At 43.0% G+C, this 23,638-nt stretch overlaps 1 protein-coding gene across 2 annotated transcripts in view; it reads left to right on the top strand.

The window, feature by feature from the left end:
- Nucleotides 1-22,809, top strand: part of LOC130108529 (cryptochrome-1-like) — a 48,284-nt gene extending 25,475 nt beyond the window's left edge. Inside the window, exons 6-15 of one of the 2 annotated variants that reach the window (XM_056275498.1) lie at nt 657-745; nt 1,364-1,504; nt 7,458-7,769; nt 9,719-9,870; nt 13,752-13,954; nt 14,243-14,356; nt 15,422-15,607; nt 16,388-16,468; nt 16,973-17,097; nt 18,566-22,809. In XM_056275498.1, the coding sequence (XP_056131473.1) occupies nt 657-745; nt 1,364-1,504; nt 7,458-7,769; nt 9,719-9,870; nt 13,752-13,954; nt 14,243-14,356; nt 15,422-15,607; nt 16,388-16,468; nt 16,973-17,097; nt 18,566-18,577 (1,415 nt within the window). In that variant the 3' untranslated portion in view covers nt 18,578-22,809. Of the gene's footprint in view, nt 1-656; nt 746-1,363; nt 1,505-7,457; nt 7,770-9,718; nt 9,871-13,751; nt 13,955-14,242; nt 14,357-15,421; nt 15,608-16,387; nt 16,469-16,972; nt 17,098-18,501 lie in introns of both variants that reach the window. The other variant, XM_056275499.1, reaches the window with a different exon arrangement.
- Nucleotides 22,810-23,638: the final 829 nt, after the last annotated feature.

Genomic DNA, 23,638 nt, shown 5'->3' with positions numbered 1-23,638 from the left:
ACCTGTTCGGGGGGACTGGAGGGAATAGCATGATCCTCCCACGTGCTACGTCCCCCTGGTGAAACTCCTCACTGTCAGGTGAAAAGAAGCGGCTGACGACTCCACATGTATCGGAGGAGGCATATGGTAGTCTGCAGCCCTCCCCGGATCGGCAGAGGGGGTGGAGCAGCGACCAGGACGGCTTGGAAGAGTGGGGTAATCAGTCAAGTACAACTGGGAGAAAAAAAGGGGGGGAATCCCCCCCTCAAAAAAACCCCACTGGTTATCAGCATGGTTAATAACTCTTTCATTATGAAGATTAATTAGGCAAAATAGTCATCATTGCTCAAAAAAGAGGCTAATAATGACAGATTGATGGTTTGTTTTGATAGTCACTCCCAGTCCACCCCTCATCAATGTACTGTTTTACATTCAAGTTTTATGGTTGGAGAAGTAAGTTTGTATGTACAGGGAATTTGACACAAAGGTCAAAACACATGTAAGTACAGCTAAATCTAGAGACCTGTCGGTTAAAATGTAAACGTATTGACAGATCTGGGAATATAAAGTGGGCAAGGAAGTATATGGATGTAGAAAAAATCTGTGCAAACTGCAGGAAGGAATAAAGGTCTGTGGGTATGTGTGTGCTTGTGCGTGCGTGTGTGTTGTGTTCCTAGGCTTTGACACCGAGGGCCTGCCTTCAGCCGTGTGGCCAGGAGGGGAGACTGAAGCACTTACCAGGATAGAGCGGCATCTGGAGCGAAAGGTGAGCGCCGCAACACCTTTGTGTAATAAAGCACATGAGAGAACGCAATCATCCATCCATCCATCCATTATCCAAACCGCTTATCCTGCTCTCAGGGTCGCGGGGATGCTGGAGCCTATCCCAGCAGTCATTAGGCAGCAGGCTGGGAGACATCCTGGACAGGCTGCCAGGCCATCACAAACATCACAGTAATTTTGAAATATTCTTAGGCACAAAATTACTCTTTATTTCATCCCTTTTGTCCTCTGCAACTTTCACCAGCTTTGCTGTCTCTCTTCAGTTTTTTTTAAAATTTTATTGCTTTCACTAAGATAAAACTAGAAATGATCTTCTGTCATCACGTGCTGAGGAAATGTCATAGACAATGTTCCTGGTTGGATGCATACCCTGGTTGTGTTTAAGGAAGGAATAAATGTTTCTGTGTGTAGGTGAGTGCGTGGGTGTTTGAATGTGTGTGTGTTTGTGATCAATGGTGGGGTTGTGGTAGGGAGCTGATGCAAGTACACCAAAAAAAACCTGTCATTTATTAGAATTAGGAAACAAACGCCACTGAAATAAACATGGTCACTTTGTAAAAGTAAAATTAAACATATTCTCTTTCTCCCTTTCTGTCTCCAGGCGTGGGTGGCTAACTTCGAGCGTCCTAGAATGAATGCCAACTCCCTGCTGGCTAGCCCCACGGGACTCAGCCCCTACCTGCGGTTCGGCTGCCTTTCTTGTCGCCTTTTTTACTTCAAACTCACAGACCTCTACCGCAAGGTCAGTCATCAGCTACTGGGGTATTTATTCCTGTGGGGTAATTCTCCTCTCGCATGCACTTCTTCCACAGAGAGGTCCAGGGTCATGTCAGTCACAGAACAGCACCTTCTGGGATGGGTAGAGTGTCTTGCTCATGGGACACTTCAGCAGGGCAGGTGTTTGAACCGGGGTTGTGCCGTTGAAGGGCATTCTTGCACCTTCTTTCTATAAGACATTTTGTCGGCTGGACTTTTTAGGCTGGGCCGACAGGTCCTGGTTCTCTATCTGGGGATATTTTTCCCCATAAGATGCTTCCCCAATGTGTGCCTTTCCAAATGGGGGCTTGTTCACAGCATAATATGCAAGCATGAGATTGCAATGCATACATAAGCCATCTGCTTATAGCCCACATAACATGGTCCTGGCCAACAGTGGAACATCACACTGTAGGTCTTCACATATTCCCCAGTACACACGCTCAACATAGACACATGACCACTTTGCGCTCACTTTGGTCCATTTTACTAGGCAAATACTAGGAAATGGAGAGATCAGTAATGGGAAACCTGTAGAAACCTGCAACCCACTCCACTTTATTTTAAGAGGAACAATATAACAATTGAAAGAAATAATACAGGAACACAAAACTGTTAACCAATAGGTTTATTCTTGCTTGGTAAATAATAATAGTAAAATAATTAATGTGAAAGAGTAAGAAACAATCACAACTATAAGAATCAACCAATAATCATCTGTATGCATGTGCTGGCACCATGGGCCTCGCAGCTATCCACCCACTTTTTAAAGTTATTAGTTTAGACCCCCACACATACACACAATTTTACCATATTTTTACCATTTCGAATGTGCATCAGTTTATCTACGTGGCGCTTTTTTCAGAGCGCGGTGTCAGCGCTTCATTATCAAATCTATTCCGCTTGCTTATTGAGAGAATGCACAAATTGATGAAATTCCATACCACATTTTTACTGCTACCTTGCACCCAGGGAGATTTTCACATAGAAAGCAAACACATACACATGAGCGCTAGTCATCGATGCCTGGATGGCAGTTAAGTCACACAGTCACCACAAAATGTTCAGGAAATTGTTAACTTAGCAAAAATCAAAGCTTCACATTTATCTAAATGTTTGTATTTTGTTACTAAGTCTCTATACTCACAGACAGCAGCCTCTCTGTTCGGTTGGCTAACTGTTAAGAAGCACTAATGCTAGCGAACGTTAAAATTAATGTTAGAAAAATAGTGAAAAGATGAGGCTGGTTTTCATGTGATTGTGACTGTAGAGTAGACTGATCTATTTTTTTGCTGACAATCTCTTGGTTTGATATTTTTGCTCCTCCAGACAGCATGGACATACGGAGGTTTTTTTTTTCATAGCAGAGGGGAGTAAGTCATCACTGGTAGTAATCAGTTAACTTCAGCTAAATCAACAGCCCAGTCCCTTGGCCAGGAGCTCCCCGTTTTGACGAATAAAAGCCTGGCTGGCCCATTTATAAACTGGGTCACAAAACTGTTTTCAGTTGTCATGAATGCGGTGTTGATTTCTGTCACTCGGGATATTTGGCTCTGAAAAGAGCTCAGCCCACGTGCATAGGTTTGCTTGCACATATGTAGCAGCTGTAAGATGGTCGCTCACAGACTGAAAAATACCAATCACACCAGGAATCAGGATCTGCACATTTATTCTGTAAAAGTAGAACACAGCAAAGTCAATACACACAGTGGCAGGCTGTCTCTCATTCCCCATTACAAAAGCTGCTCAACTTTTTTTTTCTGTTTAAAGTACACATATGTAACAAAATAGTGCTGTAAGTAAAATGTGTGCACACGAAAAGAGTGTATGCCCTTACAGTGGTTACACATGTATTTGAAATCAGTAATTAAAGTAAAAGCAAAAATAATTGAAAAGTAAATGTAATATCCATATTTTGCTAGATGTCTCACCCTCTACTTACATATCAATATAGGCATCAATTCAGAAGAAAAATAAAAGTGCACATTAACTAAGGAGCTATTTTCATGTTGTTAGGCTACTCATTCAATGCAGTCCTTCCATTGAAGTACACAAAAATATTACAAATAATATTTTAATACCATAACACATCTATGAAAGTAGCACGGGGCACAGTCAATACACACACAGTGGCGGGCTGTCTCATTCCCCTGCAGCGAATCAGGAAATATGCAAATGAGGGAAACTCTCTGACATATTTAACAGGAGTAATGGCTGTTTTCACCAACCAAAACCGATGGCAAAACTCAGAAACACGTTAGCAATGATCTATCATTAGAGTTATATGCAGTTTAAGCCAGAATAAATTACTTTTAAATTTGCTAGTTTAACCAAGGGATAGAAAATGTCACGACACATTTTGCCATTACAAAAGCTGCTCAACTTTTGCTGGGGATTTGCGGCTATGTCACTCCTGCGTCTTTTCTATGTCACTAATTAAAGTCCCCCTTGCTACAACAGGTAAACCGGAACTACATATTCATTCAACATTAGGTTGGTGATATACAGAAATTTCTACTATGACAGAAAATATTAGACACAGGTTTTGAGAATGTTCACCAAGAAAAAATAAAAATAACATGAGCAAATTATTTGCTTAACTACACACAAAATGAACAATGTGTGAATGACATTAGGAATCGCCCTTTCCCAGCAGATAGTTGTCAACTCTGGAGTATTCAGTGCACTGTTAGCTAGATGTTAACCCATTTTAACTGTTTGTTTAAACCTGGGGATTGGGACCCTCAAGGTGGGTTGCGAGATAATTTCCGGTGGTTACTAGATGTTTGTGGAGAAAACAAGCAAAACTGTCCAGACCCATGGCGCACCTGATGCAAAAAAAAATAAATAGGGGTCTTGAACACCAAACTGATTATTCTGGGGGATCGTGACTCAAAAAGGTTGAGAACCACTGACAGAAAATCACAACAAGTCATAGTAAGTCCGTCTGTGTTGCCTTCCCTATTAGTTATTTTACACTTGTGTGCTAGTTGACTAATCTGAATTTTTGGCCTAATGCTTGGGACTTTGGGTACTCTAAATTTGCAGTGTCGCGGCCTGGTACTTCAGAGTCAGTTGTATTTACATTCAGTATGACTTGTTGGATGCTATATTGATGCCTTTTGCCATGAATACTTACGTGGAGGGCTTCTCAGTACCAGTGTTGTGTGTGTAAACAAAGCCACCAAGATAACTGGCTAACAACATAATCTAGCTTTGAGACACAGGCCTCAGGTCCTGGTGATTCTTCACAGTAGTAGAAATGATTGGAAGATGAATGTAGTTTATGGGAGGATGCATAGGGGCACTTTGGCTACAGTTGACCTCTCCACTTTACTCGTTGATTTGATAACATTCAAGAAATTCATTTAACTGAAATTGCAATTGCATGAAAGCATAAAGAGGCCCCCAAGTTTAAACAAACAATGAGTGGTTATTATTAAAGATGGCTCTGAATTAGTCATCAAATAAATTTCTGTAGTTTTAGCTTTTAATATCTTCAAATGTGTGATCTAGGGCCAACCACTTCATCTGGATGAAATTACAAAATGTACCCATGAATTTTCTCATGCTTGTATAGCCGGATAAAAATATCAAACCATCTGTTAAAGGGCACCAAAATACAGGAAATGACATTTACTCTGTTAAAAATTTTCTGGGAGAGCCCCCCCCCCCCCCACCGCCATTAGATTGTCCCACCCACATTTTTCAATGCTTGCTACGCTCATGGCTGGCATGCATGTTTGTTGTGAGACAGTTAAACCCCAGACACTGTGATCTTTATATTGCATCTACAAGTCTTGCAAAATACATACTTGACCCCTAGTGTAGACTGTTCAGTCCAACTAAACTGAACGCTTCATTCATTGTAGAGAAAATTTTGTGTCATATGTCAGCCATTTTGCTGGTGGTTTATCACCCATTTTTTTCTAACTGCATTCATCTGGTGCAGGGATGGGCAACATGATCCAGAAAGGGCCAGTGTGGGTGCAGGTCTTTGTTCCAACCAAGCAGTTACACACCCGATTCTACAAATCAAGGTCCTTAGGAAGACTATTGGTTGACTAAGGGCCCTTTCACACCTATGTTGTTTAGTCCGGACTTTCAGACTTTCCAGAAAAGTCTGAACCAGATTGCCAGGTGTGAAACCTCTTGGACCAGGGTACAGGGATCAAAGACTCTGTCTTTGGTCCAAGCTCAGGAGGTAGTCTCGGTTCAGACCAAGGTTCATGAATGTCTAATGTGAAATCAAAGGTGCGGACTTTCGGATCAATCATAGGAAGTGATAAAACAAACACAAACAGTAACACCCAGCAACCTTTGCTTCCTTGCCTGCCGTCTGCGTCGTCTACCGTTATGCAAAAGGCATCTAATTGAATGGCGACGACGAGCTAATCGCAAAAGCACACCTTGGTAATTAAAATGTTGGATGCAAAAGCATATTTGTAACAGTACGATGGCAACAAACTGAACAAAGATTTGATCCGTGGCTAGATAGGCAATTGAACCCGCCACGGCCACACAGGTGATTCGGGTGCCTCAGTTGCATTGCTCAGGTAACCGTTAACGTTTAGATTTCGTTCTGAGTTGCGAGGTTACTGTTGATCCTTTGGTTCATAGGTCCGCTGGTATGAAAGCAAAAGTCCTGAACCTAATGACTATAAAATAACAGATGTGAAGCACCAGAACCAGACTCTGGTTCAGACCTTGGTTTGGACTTTCAAGTGTGAAAGGGACTAAGAGAATCAAGTGTGTAACTGCTTGGTTGGAGCAAAGACCTGCACCCACACTGGTCCTTTCTGGATCGTGTTGCCCTTCCCTGATCTGGGGTCTGGGATTTAATTGCAGCATAGGCTGAATCAACACAAAAATAAAAATGATGATCATTCTGTCAGTGTCCTGTCAGTACTGAAGCGCCCCCCCCCCCAGCTCACTGAATTAAAATGACACTTTTTTTCTTCTTTTCATAACAGGGCTACAGTTGAGTGAGAATCCATGAGATTTTAATTTCACGGCCATGAAATAGGTGCAGTCAAAAAATAAATATCCATCTTATGGGTAAAACATGACACCTGGCAGGTCGTAATGTTGGCAAAAATAAGCATTCCAGAAGTGTTATTGTCAGTGGGAATCCGGACTGCCGTTAGGTTCGCACCACAGAGTACCGATTGGCTCATGAGCAAAGCCCTTCGATTCGATTGGCTGACTAAAACTCATACCTGAGCTTGAGGAAGTCACGGAAAATCCTTGACAACACATGTCATTCTGTTTGACACCCACACACACCACACACAAACCTATGAGGAGAACACCACTATGTTGTGTTCACAATATCTGCACCATTAGATGTGAAATTAACACTATTCAAGGCCTCTGTGTGCCACAGCAACAAGACAGGCAGAGAGTACTCTTCCTGTCAACCTAACATCCTCTACGATGCCAAATTAATTCGCAAAATTTAAAGTACCCTCTCCATACGCTTAGTGATCAGAACAAGGCACGCCCATTAGCTATTGATCAGCGCCACAACGCCGAGTCACTGCAAAGCCATTACAACTGCTTGCCAAAAATGTATTGGATCAGCCCCCATTTTGTCATGACTTTGCTCGTGAGCAGTGACAAAAAGGGAGATACTCGGTTTTAACTGGAATAAAATGTACTATGATTGGTGTAGGTGAGTGGATATGGAAATTATTGTTAATAAAAGAGCAAAGTTAAACCAAACAAAAGGTGGTTTCATGGAAGAGAGCACCTAAAAAACTGGTGACAGGCTGGTCGTTAAATACCACTCCACCTACCAGCGACCTCAATTGAGAGACACACAGACAGACGGGGAAAACACAAAAAACAGGCCCTGTCAGAACTTGATGGCCGTCACCAATAAATTACTCAACTGTAAGTTTGGACTGTAATGTTTTCCATTTGTGTATTTAAACCAGGTGAAGAAGAACAGTTCCCCACCCCTCTCCTTGTATGGCCAACTACTGTGGCGTGAGTTTTTCTACACGGCAGCAACCAACAACCCGCGTTTCGACAAGATGGAGGGGAACCCCATCTGTGTTCGCATTCCATGGGACAAGAATCCCAAGGCACTGGCCAAGTGGGCAGAGGCCAAGACAGGGTTCCCCTGGATAGATGCCATCATGACCCAACTGAGGCAGGAGGGCTGGATCCACCACCTGGCCCGGCACGCCGTGGCCTGCTTCCTGACCAGAGGGGACCTGTGGATCAGCTGGGAAGAGGGCATGAAGGTGAGGGTTGATAGAATGACTGATGGGGTGAGAGATTGATAAATGAATTGGCACGGGCGTGGGCGTATGTGAGGGAATTGGACAAGCTATAGAGCAATACCTCGTGCAAGATATGTGCATTATTTAGGAGGAGGACATAAAGGTGAGGCCAAGTTATTTTGACAAGTGTGAACACTCCTATGTTGACTCAAACTTATCCAAGTTTTTTGGATAAGTTTGAGCTCTTGGTCCACTTTCAACTGGACCATGGTGCATATAGTTTCTGGTGTGAAAGCAGTCAATTTTCAAAGGTTATATTAGAGCATAAGGGAAGGAAAAAAGTTTCATATAATTCAGTTCAGTTTATAAAGTAAATATACTCCACTTTGGGATTTCCCGGTTTATCGAACAAACAAAACTCAAAACGAGGAAGTATTCCCAATCGCAGTTCAATTCAGTTAACTCACTAGCAAAAATCCACAAACCCCCAAAGCTCTAGTCAAGAGGAAAAAAGGCAAAAAAAGACAAATGGTCCCCCTCTCTTTACCATGGTGAGTGATTATTAAGACGTTGTCAAGTCTCCAGAGATGTTAAGCTGTTGGATCATCAATGGATTCCTTGAGATGGTGAGAGGAGATGATTTTTCACAGGGAAACACATGCGATATAACAAATGTGGATTTAACATGGCGCAAAGGCCTGGGTAGGCTGAGGAAGTGGAAGTCTAACTTCTCCCTGCTCTTTACTCGCCAGCGTCAGTCGCCGTACTGATTTGTGCGACTCATAAAGGAACGTAAGGACCTGGTCTTTCAGAAAGTGGGAGAAGAAGTGAGAACAGAAAGAAACAAAATTGTTTAAGAGGCGCTGGATTATTTACACAATATTACCAGATGTGTATTATTAACATATCAATATTTAATTTTTTTAAATGCCACGGTTATCATCAATACCAGTCTATCATGACACCCCTAATACTGTCCAACCCAAAATGAGGAAACAATGACTGATGCAATGCACTGTCTGTTCACAGCGGGGCAATCTGCTTGCTTTTAAATCCAAAACATGCTGATAACCAGTGGGGTTTTTTTGGGGGGGGGGTTCCCCCTTTTTCTCCCAGTTGTACTTGACTGATTACCCCACTCTTCCGAGCCGTCCCGGTCGCTGCTCCACCCTCTCTGCCGATTCAGGGAAGGCTGCAGAATACCATGTGTCACCTCCGATACATGTGGCGTCGCCAGCTGCTTCTTTTCACCTGACAGTGAAGAGTTTCACCAGGGGGACGTAGCGTATGGGAGGCTCACGCTATTACCCCCCCCCCCCCCCGCGAATAGGTGCCCCGACCGACCAGAGGAGGCGCTGGTGCAGCGACCAGGACACATACCCACATCTGGCTTCCCACCCGCAGACACAGCCAATTATGTCTTTAGGGACACCCGACCAAGCCGGAGGTAACATAGGGATTCGAACCGGTAATAACCATGTTGGTAGGCAACGGAATAGACTGCCACGCCACCCGGACGCAAAGAAAACTTTCTAAACAAACATCTGTGCAACCTTTGTAGCTTGCTAGTAAGCCAAAAGCAACTAAAATATTCTGTGATGAAGCAACAGAGCATTTCACGAGTTTTCTTAGTTAGGGTTGGACCTAAACCTAAAGCTGTGCCTGGACAACAAAACTTGGAAACTCCACAGACAAGGCATAACGTGAGATTCCAACAGAGATTTCTGGATCAGTTGGAAGCAACGCATTGAGGTGAGGAGAGTGGGTGCAAGAGATGAAAAGACTGATGGAAGCAGGCAAAGGGAGATGGTAGTGGACAGGGAAAGATATGAGAGGGACTAAGGCTGAGCAATAGAGACTTGTGTTACCGAAGATCTGTCAATCAGTTTGGAGGAAGGCTTGAAGATGAGAGCAGAGCCTCTGAGAAGCACTTACATCCTTTGATCGTGCTTGTTTTGCGCCACCTGTAGGTCTTCGAGGAGCTACTCCTGGATGCAGACTGGAGCGTGAATGCGGGCAGCTGGATGTGGCTGTCCTGCAGTTCTTTCTTCCAGCAGTTTTTTCATTGCTACTGTCCTGTGGGCTTTGGGAGGCGAACAGACCCCAACGGGGACTTCATTAGGTGAGCACCTGTCCTAGCACCCCTAACCCCCATCCCAATCTCAGAAACACACCCCCTCGCCGACCTTGAATGGTACCTCCTCCCCTGCTTCATCTCTTAAACCTCACCACATAGAGGAAAAGCCCGTACAAACACACACACACACACACACACACACACACACACACACACACACACACACACACACACATCTACTTAGGTCACCACACACTCATACATGCCACCCCTTGTTCATACGTTGATAAACACAGACCGAAATACATCTGCACAACATTTTCCACAAAAAATTAGAACAAAGGGTCTACATTTCATCTAACATCTACCTTAGAATAGTCATTATCAAAATATATCAATAATGTTGTAGCTATAGTAGTTTGTTTTTTGGGGGGTTTTTTTTGTATCTTATCATTGATGCCAAGCAGTTAATAACAATTTTTCCACACAGGTTTAACGGTAGATTAATAGCAATTCATTGAAATTCAAATAACAAAATGTTTATCACTGAATATTTTCAGAAAGAGAGAAATGCCAGTACTCCCCTCTTTTTCTAGTTTTGCCAGTTCGTCTTTTTCTTTTCTGCTCAAACCTCAGCATTTTCTTTAGCATAAGGTTTGTGTGCTTTCAAATGTATTTTTTAAGCCATTGTTTGGGCATGTTTAATTGGTGTACATGAGAGAGAGTGCGTCACATCCATCTTGTGTCACTGATTCTTTTAACCCATCAAATCACCATACACTAATAAGATGACAGATTATTTCTCCTCATTCTCTGGTTGTGGCTGTGTGTTGATGTCTTACAGTTATTATTTTTAATTCCTTGTGCTGGTGGGGGATTGGGTGAAAAGTTCAGCTATCCCTCTCCCCTTCTTAGATTGTAGTTGAGTGCTTTTAAGAAGATTGGCCGGGTTTGCTTCGGCTGGTTGTCGGGGCAACAAAGGCTTTACCCATGACGCCCTGGTGGACGGGGCCTTGATCACGCCCCAGCGGCGCCCTCTGGGCTGGTGCAGAACTTGGTAGCTTCTCATTTCGTCAAAAGGGATTCTGACCGCTTGGTAGGGAAATGCTAGCGCCTTGCCTGCGTTCGATAGGTAGAGGACTATGAAGCATTCCCCAGAGGGCGGCGAGGAGAGGCCTTGAACCAGCAGCTGCTGTCTGTCGCCACTGTGCCCGTGTGGTCGGCACAGGTACTCGGTACCAGTGTTGTGCCATGCCATGCCATGCCAGGCCAGGCCATTCCACTATCCAGGTGCAGGGCAAAGCCCCTCATCCAGCCCTTTGTGAAATGTTCAGTGGTGCTCTGCGTATGTGAACGCAGCCCTGCCACTGCAGATGGACCTGGAACAGTGGCTGATAGGAACCTTTGACTAGACAGGAGCCATGAGACACACACACACACACACACACACACACACACACACACACACACAGAGGAATACACCCCCATAACCCATGAGGATGTATTCCCCTTTCGCCTTACTTACATCCACTACACACGTGACAATACCTTGCGCCGACAAACAAGCGATTTAACACATTTTCTCTTATCCATTCACATGCAGGCTTTAGGAGACACATGCAAACATGCCAACACACACACATAATTTCACTTTCCAACCCACAGACTGTCAGACATTCATCTCTCCCCTACATCATACGCAACTTTCCCTTCCTCTCTGACACATCCTGAGCCACACACTTTCATGCTCTCTCTATTCTTTCTCCTCTCTTTAATTCTGTTTCTCATCTGTCATGCATGCACACACTCACTCCCTCTGTCCTCCGTTGGTTCTCTTGCAACTGGCAGGCCGCGGATCTTCCTGGCGAAAGGGTTGCGGTCCCTTTTGGTGAAATGACGGGGCCCTCTAGTGGGCCGGCCTAGAGAGCGCCGCTGTGGCTGTAGGAGGGAGACAGTTAGCAGGGGGAGGGGGGCCTTGAACCCGCTGACCTCTTAAAAGACAGCCACCACAGTCTACAGGAAAGAGGGAGTAGACCTGAGCTCTTTTCTCAGTCTGCCACCTCTGATCATTTGGGAAGCTGGCGGGAGTGGGGGCTGGAGCTGTGCAGTAAAGTGGAAGACTTCTGTCATTGACCAGAAGAGACAATATATCCATGTTATATTTTGGGCTTTTAGTTTTATCGATATCGGTCACAGGGTTATTAAGCAGAACAGCTGTCCTCCATTATGTGCAATGAAAAGTCAAATGTATTGTGTGTTGCTTTTCTTTCCATTCTAATGCTATCCCAGCTGATTTCAGTGATCATCCTCCTCTTTCAAGTTAAAGGTATGCTACTTAATTAAATTAGCTGGTTTCGTCTTTATAAGAAAAGCCACATATACATGACTCAATGGTACATGGTTGATCAGTGGAGTAAGGGTTTATTTACCATTGTTGAACACGTAGACAAGTTTTTGTAAGGGTCCAAGCTATGATAGTCAGGTTTACGGGGCAGTTTCTCTCCATTATAAGGCTAATCACTGCTACCCTCGTTGAAGTTTCATCCGAAAGGCAGCTAAATGGGAGGAATGCTGGAGGTAGAATGGTCAAACCATTTTGTCTCCTTTTTGACTTGCCTTAAAATCAGGAAGTAAACCAGGAAGTGAACAGTCTCTCGATGTCTCTCAATGGCAGAAGTTTTTCACCATACACCTGCTCTGGTGAGGGAGGGGAAGGGGTTGGGGTGGGGGGTGTCAACAAATTCTTCTCTCTAACCGCGTGTTACAGTAGCAGTCTTCTAGCAACTCTGACCCAATCGGCGGTGACCTCTCTCTAGCGACGAGGGCGATCTCCGTAGCACCTTGGGGCGCAGTCTGTCAGACCACAAGGCCGCACCCCCCACCCCCACCCCTCTCTCTCTGCCTCTCAGCACTGCACTGTGCCATTTCCCACAGTTCCACAGTTCCACGCATCCCCTTCCTCTGTCCTGTCTGTCTCCCCTCCTTGGAGTCGGTAAGGTTGGACCAAGTAGGTAGGTGGCCTCTCCTTGTCACTCGGAGCAAATCCACGATGACACCAGTAGCAAGCTTAAGGAGAAAATCTAAGGCAAACAAAACACAAGAGATTGGTCTGGAGTGGTTGATTCTTGACAGCGCCCTCCATTGGGCTCCCAATGGTACTGCAATCAGCGGTAGATTGAAATTATAAAGTTCGTTCGCTGTCGTCAGAACACTGGTCTGTCTGGATAAACCAAATTAAATAATTGTTGGGACCGCAGCCCTTCATAATCTTTTCATGGTTTCCTGAACTTCTGTACAGTTTTATTTGTATAGCTCATGCACTGCGATGTTAATTCACTTCAGTGCTAACATCTCCACAGTCCATAGAAGAGTAAAATTTGTACAAGTTTCGTTTTTTTTTCTTTTGTATTCATATTCTCATGTACTATAGCCATAGTGTGCACTGTTGTGATTGTTTGCAGCATCCATTTTGAAGCAGTTATTTTTCTACATAATTTTAAGCATGAAAAGCTTTTACTAACTATGTGGAATGTTTTTAAAAGAAGAGAAATGAGGAGTTATGAATACTGATTATCTATAATAACAAATCCCTCTAATTTTTCACAAAATTCATAAGAGTTAAGATGTTCTCGAGTAAAGTAATGCATGCATATATTTTCTTTGCATTAGTTAATCACATTGACAAACTGTTGTTTACAATAATGTCAGATTGACAAAATCCCCAACTTGAAAAGAACTGAAAACTGTCAAATGCTGCCATTCAAAGTATTAAAAACATTATAAATGTCAAAGTTACACTTTATATGTTGAAGAAACGCTATACTAAATCACGTGCTTCCATTTGCTCCTGATCCTCATTCTTTTCCGGAACCTCCTATGTCCTGTTGATGACAGCCGACGTTCGTAATCTCTCCCTGTGCTTCCAGACGATACTTACCTGTTCTTCGAGGTTTCCCTGCCAAATTCATCTACGACCCATGGAATGCACCGGAGTCCGTGCAGACTGCCGCCAAGTGTGTGATTGGTGTCCACTACCCTAAGCCCATGGTGCACCACGCAGAGGCCAGCCGCCTCAACATTGAGAGGATGAAGCAGATCTACCAGCAGCTTAGCCGATACCGCGGGCTCGGTAAGAATGAAAATGGGTAAAAAGAGAAGAGAATAGGAGAGACGCCAGATTTTATTCTGTTTTTGCTTTATTGTTTTTTATTTTTATTTCACTGTTCTTCTTTTTGCCTGCAAAGAACTTTGTAAACCCTGTTTGTAAAAGTGTTAGAGAAATTTATTACTAGCCTTATTCTGAGAACTTAAAAGACCATGCGATGCTTTGTGGGTAATCAGCCCACATGGAAATAATTGAGCCTGATGGAAATGGACATGACTTCAATGTACGTGTGTCTGCATGTTTGTGTGTCAGGCCTGTTAGCATCTGTACCGTCCACCAATGGGAACGGGAATGGAGGGATGATGGCCTATTCTCCAGGAGAGCAGCAGCCAGGGACCAATAACAACAATGGCAGCAGCACACACTGTAAGTAACGATTAGCTACAGCAGTGACATTCTTAGAGATAGTTTAGCAGTTATAGGTACCTCTGTTGCTAAGGTGGAATCCCACATGGATCTTCCTCTCCTGTGTCTCCCCATCTGCATTTCACTCAGATTTCCCCCCACCCAGATAAATAAGGAAATACCAATTACTACTACAACTAGAAATACTAATTACTAAAAATACTAAAGTGAATGGACTGCCCGCTCTTCTTAAAAAAAGTAAATTAAAGCTCACTAGAGCAGTCATACCAGAGACCACAGTAAACCTGGATTCAGTTAAGCAGGAGAAGACAATGACTTCCAAACCAATTGTGAAAATGTAGCGCATATGAATGCACCACTTAACAAGAGATTACACTGATGTTTTATCACACTGTCAGAAATGAGCTTACACCAAAGAAGTAGGCAAAGATGGTGTATCATACACTGAAAGATGTGACCAAGATTTATCCTGCTGATTCCTGATACATCACTGACATCAGGACCTCTAGTCGAGGCTGTTTGCACCAGGCTTATAAACAAATGGAAATGCACCTACACTACCTGACTAAAACAATATGTCTGGGGCATTCAGTTACATCTGACTCTGTAGGATGCTTAGGCTAAAGATATAATGCGATATTTTTTTTCTAATTTCTTTCTGATTTTTCCCCTTTTTTCTCCCAATTTAGTGGCCAATCGATCCCTAGTTTTAGTTCAAACTCCACCCTCGTACTGCATGCGTTCGCCAACTGTATCTCTCCAGCCGGCAATCTCGAAGGAGACGCCTCGCCACTTTCGTGACAAGGCGACTCCAGGCCGAACCACTGCTTTTTCCGACACACCCAGAGACGCATTCATGTGACGAACACAAGCCGACCCCCCCCCCCCCGAAGACAGCGTTTGCCAATTATTGCTGCTTCATCGAGTCCGGCCTATAATGCATTATTTTAAGCGTTAAAACTATGAGTTCTTAGGCATATCTACAGAAGAGTACCTTAGAAGTGAGGAATATCAAGTGGGCAATGCTGTAAAGGGATTTAAGGAATTCTCTCCTGTCCTGGCCAGTACCCGGAGTTTCGGGGAGCTCTGTAACCACAGGAAATGGAAGTCGGAGCATCCTCCTCAACTTTAACAGTGAAGAGGAGCGAGGGCTGAGCAAAGTTGGACAACAACATCACCAACAGCAGCATCAGCAACAACAACATCAACAGCAACATCTAGCATCATCGCTACAAAAACAGCAGCCTCTTGGTGGGTCTTTTCTTGACTTAGCATTTTGTTAGCATTGCTCCTTCAATCTGTTCTTTTTTTAGGTACCAACATTGATTCATTAGTTTAGCCATTAGTTAATAAAAAAATGCAAATTATGCCAACAAAATATTTCCACAACTTTTGTGAGCGCTGCACATCGAACATGGAATAAGGTTTTCAGTATTAGCGCTGCTAGTATTTGCCTCACCCATTGTTTTCAGTTTAATCGATGCTAACAAGCTCTTTTCACAGATACCGACATAGTAGCCATGTGGTAGGGACTTGATTGTCATTGAAGTGTCACTTTGTTAAGAGCCTCCTTGTGCAAAGAAATCAGCAATTGTTTCTGTGCTCTGCAGGAAAAATTCATTTGGATTTGAATTTAATTTTTTTAGTTTCACCCATGCTCCTTGTTCGCTTGCATGGGTGTGGGTGGGTTTTAATGTTATACTGGAAACAGCCACTAGAGAGGAGCAGAGATATTTCTTTCACTTTTCAAAAGCAGCCATGTTGTCCATACAGTCTATGGCCTGAGGGAGGAAAAATGTAGTCATATAGGGGATAAATCTTGTTCTGTAAATAGAGCATAAAATGAAGATCACTTATTTGTATTTAAAGCTAAATACAGTATACTCCTTTTCTCAGCTGTTGGAGTAGAATAAAAATATTTTCAGAACATCTTGTAGTTTATGCCACCAGAGTGGATGACATTAGTATAAAAGACCATGCAAAGCAGTTATCTGATTGTCACAGCCAGTCTAAACTGTGGGTCTGTTTCAGGTTACCATCCAGTGCCAGAACCCAGTCAGGCCATTACCAGCAGCCGACTCTACCATGAGTTCGCTGTGCCCCAACACCCAGGTAGATGCCTCCCCACGCACTGAAGCTAATGGAAATGCTATTTTTAGTACTGGCTGAGGTTAATGTCATGTCTTGATGAAATGACAAGAGTACTCTTGTTATTTACAATGCTGTTTGGGCTATAATCTGAGGCTTCAAAATGTGATAGCTGATGAAGCACAGCCTACCCAGTGGCTTTCAAATAGCACCAGGAAACATTTCGGGTTTTCGCAATGTCTTTTACATCATCTGTTTCAAAGAAAACCTAGGGACTTTTTCTTCTTCATAGAGTAGCTTATTTACCAACATAAATGTATGTCTGTCGATTATGCCCACTATGCATTCTCACTTACATGGTAAGTGATGGCTTAGATGGTAGAGCGTTAATGATATTCTTACTGCGATTACTATTGAAGCTGTAATGGCAAAAAAAAATCACATGCTGTAGATAGTAAAGGTCTTCCTGTTGTAATGTCAACTTTTAATGAAGGTTTTCTTATTCTTACTCTGAACTGTCACCTGCAGGGCGCCTCCTGCACACTGGAGGCAGCATCACAGGGAAGCGGGAGCGTGACTCAGGACGGGAGGGGCAAGGGGACGAAGACGCAGCATCCTGTTCTGTTCACAAGATGCAGAGACAGAGTGCAGAGGTCAGTGGGGCCTGAGAATGGCCCTGATGGTTAGCCATCACTGCAGCGAATATCAGTCTTAGCAAATAATTTTCTTTAGTGTTGAGTCTTTAAAATTTATTTTTCTTTACGATTGATAAAAAATCACCAATTTCTCAAAGTACATTCAATTCGTTTGAGAATTTTCTTGCACCAACTGTCATTTAAAGGTCCCATGAAATGGCACAAAGATGATCACTGAACTTCAAAGATTCGATGTAGTCTGACTGAAACGGAACAGTTGGTTGGGATTTTATGAGGGGAGAGTTTGATTTGACTGACAACCAATAATGGCCGAGGAATGTGGACATAAGTATGCTGTTGGCTATTGGTTTCAGTTTGGTGGTACAAGATCACTCATCATCTCTCAATCTAGCATGTCATTCACTGGATATTTTTGTTAGTCTGTGCCCACAAGTACAGGATGACATAAGTAAAAATTTATATTTTTCAGGAAGAGACATTATATTTATAACCAAAAAAGTAAAAACAAGGGGCATCCGGGGAGTGTAGCGGTCTATTCCATTGCCTACCAACACGTGGATCGCAGGCTCAAATCCCTGTGTTACCTCCGGCTCAGTCGGGCGTCACACTAGCGCCTCCTCTGGTCGGTTGGGGTGCCTGATCGGGGGGGAGGGAACTGTGGGCAATGACGTGATCCTCCCATACGCTACCCCCCCCCCCCGGTGAAACTCCTCACTGTAAGGTGAAAAGAAGCAGCTAGCGACTCCACATGTATGGGAGGAGGCATGTGGTATAGGTAGTCTGCAGCCCTCCCCGGCTCGGCAGAGGGGGTGAAGCAGCAACCGGGACAGCTCAGAAGAGTGGGGTAATTAGCCGGATACAATTGGGGAGAAAAGGGGGGGAGTAAAACAAAATATTACTTGTGAAATTCTCAAACAGTGTGAAATAGATGTAAAATAAGTGCAGATAAGAGATAAAAAGAAAGAAAATAAATTTTTCCTTTCATGGCACCTTTATCTGATTTTGGCAAAGTGATCTGAAGCAGATCTGTCTTACTTCCAATATACTGAAACTTGCTCCTTGAAAATAACTAAAACAAACCAGCCTCCCTTGAAAACAGATACAAATAACATCTTAACTGTATTGAAAATAAATTGTAAGACTTAAAATGAGACTTTAAACACCAAGATTGTTGGTATAATTTTGGCGGCGATGCGCTCACCAGTTGAACATTTTATGCGCAGTTCAACCTCTGTATACGGGCTCCCTCGACCTAATGTTTAGTTTTAATTGCAAGCAGATAGCTTTTTTGCATTGAGGGTATTTCAAAAACTACTCGGTACAAGAAATGTCTCACAGTTGTCACATTATTTTTGTTGTCAGTGCTGTTATTGACTGAGTCTGTTGTTGTGTGCCGTTCAGACTACCTAGAGGCGTCTGGAGATGAGATTGTCTGAACCCAAACTGATTTTCTCAATCCATGCAGCACCGACTGTAAAGACCAATCACAGGGACTCTTCTGACACCACCACCTCGCCTTCACCCACCCAGCTGCGGACATTACGCCTCCCTAATATCCTGTCCATCGGAAAACAATACTTCTTTTTTTTTTACTTCATTATTACTTGGGAGGGCAGACAGAAAGTCTGCAGGGTGTAAATGCAAAGGTGAAAATGTGATTTTGGCCTTTCAGTATTTTCTAGAAGGGCTTACACATTCTAGAATCAAGAGACCATTTACCTGACATCCCACTGAAATGTGTGTATGCCTGTGCAACCAAATTTTCAATAACATTTTGTAAAAATGGAGACAACTGGTAGACTAAAAAAAAACAACAGGAAAACAACATTGAATTTAAGTACTTTATTAAATAGGATTTTTTTTTTAGTACTTCTTAACATTATGCTGTTTGATAGGATATAATTGTGGTGCGGTAAAGGGCAGCATACACGATGCGTCAAGTGATTCAAATGGCTCCGACCATAACATCTAGTGTGTTATCATGTGATAGTCTGTGACCATTACGGCAGCTCACCAATTCTACTCAGGCAGACCAGACAGCTCACCTGTTGAATCCATGTCCTTGCTTTTACTCAGATATCCGTTGTCAATAGTTTCTGTAAATACACACATGCAAAGAGAGAACTGTACTGTAAGTGACCATTGCCTCAAGCGTGGAACTTGACAAACTCAGTGCCAGGTGACACCTACCTATTGTCTTAAAACGCCCTCAACCAGCAACCATATTGCATCAGTAATGAAGCAGCCAGTGTAGTAATTAACTAGTAATTATCCCTAACAACAGCTGCATACTTAATGACAATGAACTTCACTGCCTGTGTGCACAACACCACACCAACCCAAAGCTAATTTTATCGTGAGAGTTTACAATGGTTTTTTCAAAGATTTTTACCACATCTTTCTTATGCAAGGATGCGTTGTGGTTCAGCTGTCTCCCGCTGAGTCATAACACAACACACGACATCCTTTAATGTCCTGCAAACTGGCCCTGACAACTGCACTGGTTGGACCTTAAATCTCTCACACCAGAAATGTCGAATGTGGTGCCAATGCCCTGTTAAATCAACGTGTTAGCTGTGAATAGTTCTCAGCTTGTACATAGCAAATTAATGGTTTATACATATATATTTTTGATATTGTACTTTCTGGTGTTCTTAGCAGTATAGTCCAGGATTGCATGCAAATACGCTTGTTAGATTTTAACCGAAAATTTTCTCCCAACAAACAAAAACGCTTTGTTTTTCGAAGTCATGACCTTAAAATGTAGTCTTAATATAAAACCAGGCAACTTCACAAACAACATGTTCACACTTGCAGCAGTGATCTGGGGAAGCAGTTGCAGGTGGAGCACGAGATTTGTTACCAACATCAGGGCACAATGCTTCTCATTTTTATGCTTTGCTTACACCAGTCTGCTTGTAAATGCATACAGTGGTTTTATTGTTGTCTACCGCCAATGGGTGACCATTTGGTGAGAGAGGAGGATGCTCCTCTTCTGAACATTCAAATACCTCCCCTTATTAGTGTCGCGGTTTTGGGGAAGACCATCTGCTAATGGCTGGCGGTGTATGTGATTATTTACTTTGTATCGGCAGCTAGCTACCCAGTCAGCAGAGCAGGATCTCTCCTTAGCAAAACCTTTAGATTGAGTAGACCTTTTGGGGGCAACTCTAGAAAACGAAACATACATCTGAAAACCATTAAGATACACAGAATGTGTGATGAAATGCCACCATTGTCGTCTTGCCCATCAATACAATGTTTTACAGTGTGTTTATTTGTGGAAGGCTAAGAAGACTTTGGTTAGTGTTGGATTTCCTGGCATTATGGGTAGCTATTGATGTATATTTCATTTTGAATTGAGATTTGTTTTGCCTAATTATGTTCTGTTATTTGTCCCACCGATGCTTCAACACAATCAGCAAAACTTGGTTATGTTGTAGTACAAACTTTTGGTGCGCCACCAACCATGGCTAAACCTCAGAAGTCCAGATGATCCCTCTGCAGCGTTTTTGCTCAGCTCCCCCCTGTCAAAATCACATTTTCACCTGTTGCCCACCATTTCTTTTCAATTATTTCTTTTCAAAGTATTTGATGCATTTTGTGGCAACAAAATTACTGGAAATGTCTTTCAGGAGATGAGAAAAGTTGGTTCAATTCAGCTTCTGTCAGAACCAGAAGTCCAGAGTGCTCAGCTGCTCTCGACGTCTGCTGCTTTTTGTAATATTTCTTATTAAAACCAAAACCTTTATAAACAAGCGTTTCAAAGAAAATAAGAGGTAACAATGCGAGAAACGACATCTAGATATTTGTTCTGGATAAGGAAAAAAAAAGCCTGTTTTGTCATCGAAACAGAGACCAACATTCCTCAGTGAGAAGAACGGTTTAACCCTGCTGTCAAGATTCCTGCTACTGTACCAAGAGAAGAGAAAACAGCAGTGGAGCTTGTTTACTTTTATAACATTTTGTGACCCATGAAAATCTTCAAACTGATTTCTGTCTGAATTATACCAAATCGCTGCCACAAATTATTCACCCTGTAAATTATGCCCAGGACACTTAAGTGGTCCTTCAACAGCAGCTTGTTTTCAGAGTTGTATATTTGATCATGTATATGTATTATGTTCCCCACATCCATTAATACACACACACACACACACTCACACACACACACACACACACACACATTGTAACACAATTCAAACACGCTTACACATACACAAACACATTCATGTGCAAGTTGCTATAAGAGCTACAGCATTCACGTCAAAACTATTAATGCCTCCACACACACACACACACACACACAAAGAACAACTGTGCATACTTAACAGATTCAACTTAACACACGGTGGCGCAGTGGTTAGCGTCATCGCCTCACAGCAAGAAGGTCCTGGGTTCGAACCCCAGGGTTGTCCAACCTTGGGGGTCATCCCAGTTCGTCCTCTGTGAGGAGTTTGCATGTTCTCCCCGTGTCTGCGTGGGTTTCCTCTGGGTGCTCCGGTTTCCTCCCACAGTCCAGAGACATGTAGGTCAGGTGAAATGGCCGTACTAAATTGTCCCTATGTGTGAATGTGTCGGCCCTGTGATGGACTGGCAGCCTGTCCAGGATGTCTCCCCGCCTGCCGCCCAATGCCTGCTGGGATAGGCTCCAACATCCCACGACCCCAATTGGGATAAGCGGCTTGGAGAATGGAACGGAATGGAACTTAACACACAGAGACAGATCACATTCTAACACATTGCATACATACACACCTTTAGACACACAAACACATTCATGCACAAGTCTATCAGTCCCGTACAACTGTGTAAAACATGAATGCTGTACACACCTAGCCCCTACATATGTACACACACACACACACACTACCGCAGCCTTAGGCTTGCCTAAGACATGATGGCAGTCACTTGTGCACATAAGCCCCTACACACACCGAGCCTTCTTGATTAAATGGAGAAGGGGTTAGCAGGGAGAGAAGAGCTTTCTGGGGTAAAGCCTCACCAGACAGAAGTGTCTGTTTTTAGAGGACACAATCTGCCGATACCAACATTTCAACGACCTGCCTAAAGCCACAGTCAGGAATCATTATTGGATGATTCATCAATTGAAACCATATTTCGATTGAATTATTCTACTTCAAATTGACTCAAATCAAATTATGCACGTTGCTTAGTTAATATGCCAACAGCCGACATACTCCAGAAAACTCCACATTGGAGCCATAGATTTGAAAGTGGCCGTTTGCTGACACTCTCCTCCAAATATTTTGCTTTTGTTGAAGACAGTGGCTCATGTCTGTGTACAGTAGCTGATATTTTGTTCAACTGTGTTCGTACCGCCTTCGGCTTTGGGGAATACTGAATTGAACGGGGAGGGAGGATTTTACAGCAGGAAGAAAAAAAAGTAGTGTTACTGTATTGTTATTCTGTGTTCTCAATAGGAATTGTACATTATTTTCTCTTTTTATAGTTTTTATCAACATGGGGGGGGCAAGTCTTCTTGTTCTGCTTTTGTTTTGTTTTTCTTCCCAGTCACATGGGGGTAAAACAAATGCCATCTGATTTTTTTTTCTGTATTATGCTCTCGCTCTCTCTCTCTCGCTCGCTCTCTCTCGCTCTCTCTCTCTCGCTCTCTCTCGCTCTCCTTGTGCTGTGAAAGGCTTTTATTGTGATTAACCAAATTCATGACAGAAAATTAAAATTGTTACAACTTTATGCCTGTTGCTCCCATTTTGGCTTCATCCTTCGAATTTCATGCGAGTGTTAGGTGTGTGATCTACAGTGGGTTCAAAACGTAGTCAGACTCCTTCACTTTTTGCACACTATTGTATTGTACATTTAATTTTAAAAGGGTAAATTTGCCATTTTTGCCCATCAGTCTACACTCAATAGCCCATAATGACAAAGTGAAATGTTTTTAGAAATTTTTGCAAATATCAAAACTCAAAAATTGAAATCTCTCATTTACATAAGTATTCAGATCTTCTTCCGTGACACTCCAAATCGTGGCCCGATGCATCCCGTTTGCTTTAATAAAAAAAAAAGGAACTTGATTTGGTCCACCTGTGGCAGTTTGAATTGATGGGACATTGTTTAGACAGGTACACACCTGTGTATATAAGGTCCCACAATTCCCAATGTATGTCAAACCGAAAAATAGGAAACCGGGAGAAAAAAAAAGTTTGCACTCTTGTCAAACAGTCCAAAAAGACTAGAAAAAGCTTATGGAATTGCCAATCGGCTGGAAAGAAAACAGAATTTATCCAAGCGCTTGCTAATCTGTCAGACATTCCATTAAGCCCTGACCCAAACCTGGATACGTCCAGAAAACACTGCCACACCGGCCGCACTCCCGTGTTGACGGCTTCTCAAACACACACACACACACACACACACACACACACACACCGTCCTGTTGGGCGTGGAGGTGGAACGTGTGTTGTCATTTCCGAAGACAATAAATTCACGAAGCTTTCTCCTCTTGGCAAAAACTCCTCCTTTCAATAACATGCAGTCATGGTACATGTTCCTCGGT

Source organism: Lampris incognitus, chromosome 2 (genome assembly GCF_029633865.1).
Source record: "Lampris incognitus isolate fLamInc1 chromosome 2, fLamInc1.hap2, whole genome shotgun sequence".
NCBI classification, from domain to species: Eukaryota; Metazoa; Chordata; class Actinopteri; order Lampriformes; family Lampridae; genus Lampris; species Lampris incognitus.
Note: the sequence above shows the minus strand (reverse complement) of the source record. Positions and strands in the feature narration are given on the sequence as shown.